The sequence below is a fragment of the Echinops telfairi genome, unplaced genomic scaffold (genome assembly GCF_000313985.2).
Source record: "Echinops telfairi isolate 266 unplaced genomic scaffold, ASM31398v2 ScPeMD7_5;HRSCAF=22, whole genome shotgun sequence".
In the NCBI taxonomy this organism is placed as follows: domain Eukaryota; kingdom Metazoa; phylum Chordata; class Mammalia; order Afrosoricida; family Tenrecidae; genus Echinops; species Echinops telfairi.
Genome location: NW_022103901.1, coordinates 12,968,956 through 12,978,369, shown reverse-complemented (window position 1 = coordinate 12,978,369; position 9,414 = coordinate 12,968,956). Strand labels below are relative to the sequence as shown.

Below are 9,414 nucleotides of genomic sequence, written 5' to 3'. Positions count from 1 at the left end.
CCTTAAGGAAGCCGGGACAGGAAGGGCAGAGTCACCGTCAAGCTGACTACACTGTTCCCCGAAAGTCACAAGGAGAGGGCGGGACCGAGCACGGGGCCCCTCTCTCGCCTGCAGCCATCACCATCAAGGGCCCCTCTCTCACCTGCAGCCATCACCATCAAGGGCACACCACGAGCAGCCACTTTGACTAGGAGCAGCGAGTCATCTCTTGGAACTTATGTTAATGCCGCACTTCTCTTTGAGGAGGGGTCCTGATGGCATAATGGGTCATGCATTGGGCCACTATCTACAAGGTCAGCAGTTCAAACCCACCAGCTGCTCCAACGATGACAGGGGAGCCTTCCTATTGCGGTGAAGACTGGCCGTCCTGGACACTGGTAGGAGCTGCTCCACCCTGCCCTACAGGGTCTATACGAGTCGGAATCCCTCAATGGTGGGGAAGGGGGTTTGTTTCTGAGTTGAGTTTTCAGTGAACCCACTACCAGTGGGCGCTCAGGAGTCCGGTTCGGGGGCCCATCACAGTTGCTGAGAGGCTACGGGGAGAGGCGAGGGTCAGAGAGCCTCTCCCCGAGGAAATGCTCTCCCAAGAAGGGGGGGGGTACCGTGCATTTCACGGACGCCCCAAGATCACAAGACTGCGGAGCAGCCATCTAGAAAACGATATGACCTCTGCTGACCGCAGGCTGCCACCCGGCCCGGCCACCCTCGAGAAAGAGAGGGGAAGAACCGGTCTGTGTAAAGGACAAGCCCACAGTCAGGGGGCCTGGAGGTGCAGGGCGTAAAGCGCTCTGCTCCATAGGAGAGACGTGCCGTCTGCTCCCGGCGCAGCGACTTGGGAGACCGTGGGCTGTTCCAGCCCATCCCTCGGGTCGCTCCGAGTCGGCCTGACTGACAGCACTGGGGCTGGGCTAGGGTTTGTTCAGGACGCAGACCTGGGCAAAAGGTCTCCATCGACTCACATTAGAGGTGAGAGCTTCTGCTTTTACTTGGCAATCTCTTTGGGTTGAAGGGCATCAAACGGATCCCCAAGGCAGCCCAGCAGCAGGGCTGGGAAATGGAAGGCTGTCTGGAACAAAGGGACCCTTGCCTGGAGGACACCTCTGGCCCCCAACCACCGCTACTGGTCAAACCACAGAGTCTCATGTGGCCCAGCTGAGGGGTCACATCGCCTTCACCACATGGCCTGGCACTCAGCCATCCTGACTGGCAGGCTTGCCCTGTTGCTGTAAAGCCAAACCCCCGGAGAAGGCCGCTCGGCGGGCAGCAGGTGTGCTTCATCTCCAGTCTCGTCTGTCTCGCCACCCTCGAGCCCATGCCGACTCACAGTGACCCTGGAAAGACAGGGACAACTGCTCCTGCAGTTCCCGAGACCAGAATTCCCCCTCCGAGCAGCCGTGGTTTTGAACTGCTGCCCTTGTGGTGAGCGGCCCAGCTTGTAACTGACAGCGTCACCGGTGGGAGCAGCTGCATTTATTGCCTGTCTAAGGTCTCGTGCCCAATGGTAAAACGTGGCAGAGTGGACGGGACCGGGAAGGCCATTTAATCTAGCCAGTCACCTCCTCCCAGGAGCCCTCCAGCTCTGTCCAGACTGGCCCGGACAGGGAAGGTCCCTGACTCCAGCCAGAGCCACCCTGAGGAGCCCAGTGGGAAAGCTAGGCCAGGAGCAGGTGCTTCCCCAAGGCCAGTCCCTAGCAGTCAGCCCAAGGTGCCGCTTCTGCAGGGTCTGTGCCCGTTTGGGGCGTGAGGCCTTGTTAGGCCCACCTCTGCCTCCCCGCCCCCTCCTCCCACTGGCCCTGCCTTCTGGAAAGCAGAGGCAGCCCCACCGGGTCCACGCCCCGCTGGCGGAGGTGGGGCAGAGGTGCCGTGAGAGGGCACATCTCTTCAGACAGGACGCAGTGACAGTCTGTGAGGGGCACGGCGGGCATCAGGCTGCTGGAAGCACACCTGGAATCATCGACCCTCTGAGACCAAAGGGGCAGCCGAGGGCTGGACATGGGGACCAGGGGAAGACTCAGGGAGAGCAGGGCTCCATCAGCACAGTGCAGTCGTGAGACAGAACAAGGCAGGCGTGAACTGTGGAAGGGAGACAGATCTGGGCTGGAATCACCCCCCACCCAAACCATGCCTTGCAACAGCCAGTGGCTCCTGGCTCTCTGAGACCCTCCACCTTCTTCCTGCTGCGACCCCTTCATACAGTTCCTCATGGGGTGGTGACCCCCCAAGCCATAACATTATTGTCCTTGCTACTTCATCACTGTTATGAATCAGGTGACCCCTGTGAAAGGGTTGTTCGACCCTCAAAGGGGTCTTGACCCACAGGTTGAGAACCGCTGCTGTACAGGGTCTGAGCCTGCAGATGGTCTCACGTTCTCCTGCATGGTGTATGTGGTAGTTTTGAACTGCCAACCTTGCAGTTAGAAGCCCAACCCCTAACCCAGAGCCCCCCACCAGGGCTCTTCTGTAAATCCCCGCCCGATTCACAGTGAGACATAAAAAGACAAAATGAACATGCTTTAAGATCAGGTATAAGGCATCATCAGAACAAAAAATCTTACCATAGTGAATGATGGGGGGAGTGCGGAATGGAGACCCAAAGCCCATTAGTAGGCCACTGGAGATCCCCTTGCAGAGGGGTCTCGGGGAAGAGATGAGCCAGACAGGGTGTGATGTAGCAACGATGAAAAATACAACTTTCCTCTAGTTCCTAAATGTTTTCTCCCCGCTCCCACCCCACTATCATGACTCGAATCTGACCTTGCAAGTCTGGCTAGACCAGAGGACGTACACTGGTACAGATAGGAACTGGAAACACTGGGAATCCAGGGCGGATTATCCCTTCAGGACCAGTGGTGTGAGTGGCGATACTGGGAGGGTGGAGGGAGAGTGGGTTGAAAAGAGGGAACCGATTACAAGGATCTACATGTGACCTCCTCCCTGGGGGACAGACAACCGAAAAGTGGGTGAAGGGAGACGTCAGACAGGGCAAGATATGACAAAATAACAATTTATAAACTATCAAGGGCTCATGGGGAAGGGGGGAGCGGGGAGGGAGGGGAAAAACAAGGACCTAATGCCGGGGGCTTAAGTGGAGAGGAAATGTTTTGAGAATGATGAGGGCAATGAAGGTACAAATGCGCTTTACACAATTGATGTGTGCATGGATTGTGATGAGAGTTGTATGAGCCCCTAATAAAACGATTAAAAAAAAACAAAAAGCACAGGCCAAAACCACACACCCCAACCACAGGATAGTCACAGGACCAACCACCCTGGACATGTGTACGCGGCAAAGGGGAGCAGGGAACCATCGGGGACGGGGACGGGCAGGCTGAAGTGTGTCACACCCTGGAGAGGACGTGGAAGCCAACAGTGAGGTCGCTTTCAGGAGAACAGAGCAGCCCCCAACCCAGTCAGCCTGCTGACAGACCACACTGCAGAGCCGAGGCCCCAAGGGACAGACACCAGCGGAAATCCTAAGGCTCCAAGGGGGTGGAGGAGACGCCCACTACCCAGCTGGATTTCCCAGGACCCAGCTCTAGGCCAGACCCTGGGAGAACTCCCCACAGAACGGGGACATTCTAGCTCACACACCGGGAGACCTGGCAAACCCGCCGACAGCCCTCTGCTTTTGACTGGAGCAGGACTGTGGCCAACAAGAGATCCTTGGCTCCTGCCTCAGTTTAGAAGACCTCCAGCTACGCCTATGCCCCCCACCATGCCGCCTCTTTCCAGAGACCCGCAGGCAAGAGCCAGGGGGTCAGGGGTGAAGGCAACCTTTACTTCTGATGCCGGCAAGGGCAGAGAGGACCACCCTGGGAAAGTCCAGCATAAAGAGGCCGTTCAACCCCTCCTCTGTGGGCCCTGGAATGGGGCACGAAGGTCAGAATGGCTCGGCCCTGGGCCCTTGCAGCAGCTGTCTGCGAGCCGACCCTTGAGCTTCTCCGTGAGCAGAGCCATTGCCGTGAGCAGGTGTCGAAGGCAGGTGACTGCATTTCCACGAGTTTTCTTCAGTCACAGCAGGCCAACCCCAGACTTCTCTCCTGTGCGGGCAGGAAGCCCTAGCCCCCGCCAGCTGCTAGGTCACAGGGGTGTGCTGCACAGGGCAAGGTTGGGGGCTGCCTGCTCTGTTGGACCCAACGTCTTCACACCTCTAAGTCAAGGGTCACTCGGATTGAAGAGCCCCGTTCTTGTTGTCACCGTTGTCGACTGTGACAGCTGGCTCCCACTCACTGCGACCGACCGGTGAACAACAGAACCAGAGAGGCCCTGCCTGTCCCTCGCCAGCCTCACTGGAGCTGTGCTAGAGCCCGCTGAGGCCGGAGTCTTGCCCACCTCACCCTAGGCTTGCGTCCTTAGGCTCGCACCCAATCAAGGGGCGTGGAGGGCAAGGCAGAGGCGTCAGTCAATTGAGACTCCCCGCAGGAAGCAAGATGGAGACAAACGCTCCGTCACCTCCAGCTCCAGCTCCAGCGCCGCATCAAGGGCGAGATTCATGGTCTCTCGCTGCAAGTTACGGGCGGGGACATTAGCGTGAACTCACGTCTCTCAAAACTACTTTATGTTTAATTAAGTTTGTAATTAACATTGGACCTGTCGAGGTCAAGGCCTGCCACACCTGGTAAGCGGAAGCCCCAGCCGCGGGCAGTGGCCTGTGAATACAGCCCGCGCTCTGACAAGGCCCCTCCACGTGCCTTTGGCACTAGTATCCCGATCACTTGCTGCAAAAAGGACCCTTTCTGGCTTGCCCGATTCTTAGTGGCAGACAGGTACGACTAGCTGCTGGGGTCAGGACGGCCCCCAGCCCCTCTCCAGGCTGGGCAAGACCCTCCCACCTTTCCTGCCACCCCTGGAAGGAGCCAGGCAGTGTTGTGGGGGGCGAGCGGGGCTGCAACAGTTGGAAACCTCAGGAGAAAGACAAGGCTCTTTCTCCTCCTGTAAAGAGCCGGTCTCGGAAGCTCCGGGGGAGTGGGTGCTACCCTGTCCTGTGAGCAGATGGACCTATGGCAGCGAGTTGCTCTTGTCACTCTCCCTGCCATCCCCGCCCGGGCTCACCGGCCGTTCTGGCTCACCAGCCGTCCTCTCCGGCAGCACCGTCGTCTCCAGGGGAAAACATCCGTTGGCACATCTCTCTCTCTTTGTCCGTGTAGACCCTGTAGTCCCTGTGGAGAGAAGTGCACATCTCAGCCGGCCGCTGCTGGTCAACTCCCCTCAGACTGAGTACCCAGCCCTGAGAACCCAATGGCTGGGGGTGTGCCCCTGGCCCCCACAAGCCAGCCTGGTTGCCTCGAGAAACCCCTGAACCCCAATTGTCAGCTCCTCGTAACACGTGTCCGGCCCAGTCATGGCCCTGTCCCGGGTGCAGACATCCATCTGTAAGGAACAGTCTCTCTGCCACGTCAACGTGGTGAGGTCCACACACAGAGGAATGAAGTCCTGCAGCACGCGGACCAACCCAGCAAACATGAATGAAGCGGTCCGATGGGAGAGGCAAATGCTGAGCCACATCTAGAGTTGGCGCGTGCGGAGGACAAGGCTCATCCATGGCAACGGGAAGTGAGGGGGGGTAAGAAGACAATGCTTAGGTGCCACTGAGCTGCTGTGAAGGGTGATGGGAAATCTGGGGAACAGCAGGCAGGCTACACTGAACATCCTTGAAAAGGGTGTGCGAAGGCTGTCGGAAGGGCAGGTGTTGTTATGCACAAGGGGTTTCAAAAAGCTTGTGTGGGGGGGGACCACCATGATCTTTCATTCCATTTTCCCACGAACCTTTAGAAGCCCCTCCAATGATCAACAGAACCACCACCCCAGCACCACACCTGCTGACAGGAAGGCTCCGGTCAGAACAACGGGGACTGACAGGTGTGGGGGGAGACGTGGAGAAACGGGACGTGGAAATCTAACAGGGCGCCGCCAAAGCAGCTCAGAGGGTCCTAGGAGACCCACACAGAGACAGCGTGGGGCAGGGCGGGAAGGAGTGTCCCCGAGGAGGAAACGGGCCTCCAGCGGCTGGAGGTTCCATGCTCTGTAAGCCTTCACCTCACACACAGCAAGCCGTCTGGGCACAGGGACAGGAGACAGCGGATGGTGTAAGAAGTGAAAGCAAAAAAAATTCATAAATGATCCAGGGGCCACGAGGGTGGGGGAGGGAGGGGGAAAAAAGAGGAGCTGACACCAAGGGCTCAAGTAGAAAGAAAATGTTTTGGAAATGATGCCAGCATGTGTACAAGTGTGCTTGACACAATGGATGTAAGGGTTGTGATAAGAGCTCTACGAGCCCAATAGAATGATTTATTTAAATAAAATAAGCACAATGTTTGGGGGTGGGTGGGGGAAGACTGGAATCCTCACAAAATTACATTCCTGCAAAAACGTCATTCACTCAGGTCACTTTCAGGAAAACCACCCTGAGGAGTCAAGGAGCCCGTGGTTAGTGCTGGGCTGCAATCTGCAAGGTCAGCAGTTCGAAACCAGCAGCCGCTCTGCCAGAGAAAGACGGGGCTTTCTGCTCCCACAGGAGTCCGTCTCAGAAGCCCCTGGGGCAGCTCTGCCCTGCCCTGCCCCACGGGGCAGCTGAGTCCGCATCGCCTGGGCAGCGTGCGCTGGGCTTTGGTTTGGTGAGTGGAAACCAGACCTGAGAGACCTCGGCTTTTCTCAGCAGCCTGTCCCAGTGGGGGCAGGTGTGGAGGTGCCCAGGCCGAGCGCTGCGTGGAAGCAGCTCTAGGGGGCGCTGCCTCGCACTACTTTCACCTTCTGCCTCCTCCTCACCTTGTCCCACCCCATATCCCGCACCGCTACCCCACCAGGGCCCCAGACCCACAGCCCCTCCACGCGGAGGCCGCACCTGGCCAGTTTCTTCAGCTCGTTGTTGATGTCGTGGTTGAAGGGCTGTTCCCTCTGCGCTCGGACCAGGAAATCCCGGGCCTTCTCGTACTCGGTCATGAGGAGGCAGGCCTGCCAGAGACGGACACGTTGGGATGCTCATGGAGGAACCCACCCCTTTCTGGGCTCTCTCTTCCTGGGTGTTTGTCCCTAAGTCCCTGCCCTCTGACTCACCTGGCCACACCTGAACAGGGCCTTGGCATTCTTTTGGTTGATGCTCAGAGCCTGCTCTCCATAACGCAGGGCCTGGGGGGGCTGCCCCAGCTTCAGGTAGGTGAAGGACAGGTTAAGCAGCACCAGCAGTTTGTCGGCCTCCACCAGGTGCCGCTCTTCAAGGGGCACTGATTGGCGGCGGCGCAGGAGCAGCAAGGCCTGGGAAGGGGGCAGGCAGTGGGTCCGGAGGAGTGGCATCTCAGAGATGGCAGAGAAGCCCCACGGGCCCACGCCACAAACTCCACACCATTGTGGGCCACGGATTGCTGACACAGCGAGGGGACCACTGGCAAAGGAAGTGCCTTCCGAGCCACGGGCACCGTGAAAACAGGCGATGGTGTGGAGGAAGGCAGCCACAGGGGGCCGCATCTGTGGGGACGACACAGAACTCGAGGGGAGAGGGGACGGAAGGATCGTGGCCTGTGCTCCCCACTTTCTGGGGTTCCCTGGTCTTGAGGATTTCATCACAGGAAACCCACAGATACACAAAGGAGATTCGTGGTTGCCAAGGGGTCGCAGGGACGTGGCCAGTGATGACCAGCAAGGGCGGGGGCTTCTTTGGGGAGACAAGAAACATGTTGTGCAATCAGATCCTGGCCGTGGGCTATGCAGGCCCCTCTCCCCCCCCCCCCTGGAATGTTCCCTTTAAAATGGTCACTCTTGCGGCAAGTGCATTAATTTCCTCTCTCTTCAGTTGTGAAGGCAGAGCCTGGACGGTGTCCATGGGGCCGACAGAGAACTCTTCCCTGGACTCTGGCTGGAGGGTGCAAGCGGAGAAGGGCAGGGGCCTGTGTCAGGGAGGGTCATGGCCTCGGCAGAAAGGCACCGTGTCTGGGATGTGGTGCGCAGGGGTCTAGCATGCAGAAACAAGCACAAACCCAAATTCACTGCCAGGGACTCGATGCCGACTCCCAGCGACCTGACTGGCAGGGTAGAACGGCCCCTGGGAGGCCCTGCCACTCGCTCTCAGTCTTTTAAACAGTTGTTCAGCACTTTGTCCACAAGCTGTACAACTCAGTAATCCAATCAAGAGATGTACAATTATTCACCACATTCAACTCGAGAACATTTTCTTCCTTGTGAATAACTCACCATTGTTAGTCATGTACTTTTTTCTAATTGTGGCAAATATATACACAAGACATTCTCCAATTCCACAACCTCTACATGTACAATTCAGTGCCACGGCTGTACTGTTTGTGTTGTACGATCATGGATAAGCTTTTCCAGAGTATTCCACCATGTTGACATAAACTCCATGCTCACTAAAGCAACAACGCTTCCCCTTCACCCACCGTAGAGACTAACTCTTTTCGGGAGGAGAAGAGCGGCTGGTGATTCTGAACTGCTGACCCTGCAGTTAGCAGCCCCCGGGGAAGCGCTACGGCACGCGAGGGCTCCTTGCGATACACAAAGTGCTCCCCGAGCGAGCACCTGCTGAGGGAATGAGCGACCAAGCACGGCCAGGGGTGGCAGTCAGCACAGCCTGCAGAAGCAGCCAGGTTGTGACCCAAAGCCGAGCCTGCCCTCCAAGTGAGCCACTGTTCCAGGGGCGTGAACTGAGATGCAGATGGGGCGGGGAAACCAGCTGGTAGAGGGCCGCATCCTCATACTGCAATGGGAATCTTCAAAACTGCCACTTCAAGATTCATTACTGAAGTGCGCACACACAGATCGCACAAGAACAAGCAGGTGGCTCAGCGCACCGTCACACCTGGAACGCACCCGCTGACAGCCGGCACCCAGTTGAACTAAGGCACCCACTTCCACTGGGTTGGTTCCAACTCACATGGACCCAAGACAGGGTCTCTGAGACTTTAAGTCTTCACAGAAGCAGACAGCCTGGTTCTTCCCCAGAGGGACTGGGTGGGGACAGGGAGGGGTTGAACTGCCAACCTGACGGCTAGCCCACAGTGCCACCAGGGGTTCTTTAGGGCACACCAGGGCCCCAGAAGCCTCCTGGTGGCCTCTGCCCCCGAGTCATGGTCTCTTCGTCACGAGGAGTTGTTCCTTTGAGACTTTTAAGAGGAGGGGGGACAGGGCTCTCTGGAAGTCCGGACTCTCCGAGGCACGCTTACCCGTTTGTATCTCGCTTTGGCATCATAGAAACGGTTCTGGCGGAAGAGGCAGTTGCCAAACTCTCGCTCGGTGGTGGCCACCTTCAGGACCTTCTGGAGTGGAAACTTGTCTTGTTGCTCCTGAGGACCAGAGACAAGGAGACTCAGCCAGGACACCAGGAGCCTGGCGCTGCCCCCCACCCCCCGGGGGTGGGGTGGGGGTGGTGCTTGTGCCCGTGAGCACGAGGGTTGGCTGCCTGGTGTG

General features: G+C 57.9%; 1 protein-coding gene across 4 annotated transcripts in view; it reads right to left on the bottom strand.

Annotated features, from left to right (window-relative positions):
* The window catches only part of FKBP6 (FKBP prolyl isomerase family member 6 (inactive)), a 24,355-nt gene that overhangs the window by 5,186 nt on the left and 9,755 nt on the right, over positions 1-9,414 (bottom strand). For 2 of the 4 annotated variants that reach the window (XM_045285974.1, XM_045285971.1), the window contains exons 4-7: positions 9,171-9,290; positions 7,054-7,251; positions 6,842-6,951; positions 5,053-5,159 (exon numbers count right to left, since the gene is read on the bottom strand). In XM_045285974.1, the coding sequence (XP_045141909.1) occupies positions 5,066-5,159; positions 6,842-6,951; positions 7,054-7,251; positions 9,171-9,290 (522 nt within the window). In that variant the 3' untranslated portion in view covers positions 5,053-5,065. The remainder of the gene's footprint in view (positions 1-5,052; positions 5,160-6,841; positions 6,952-7,053; positions 7,252-9,170; positions 9,291-9,414) is intronic. The other 2 variants (XM_045285973.1, XM_045285972.1) reach the window with 1 other exon arrangement.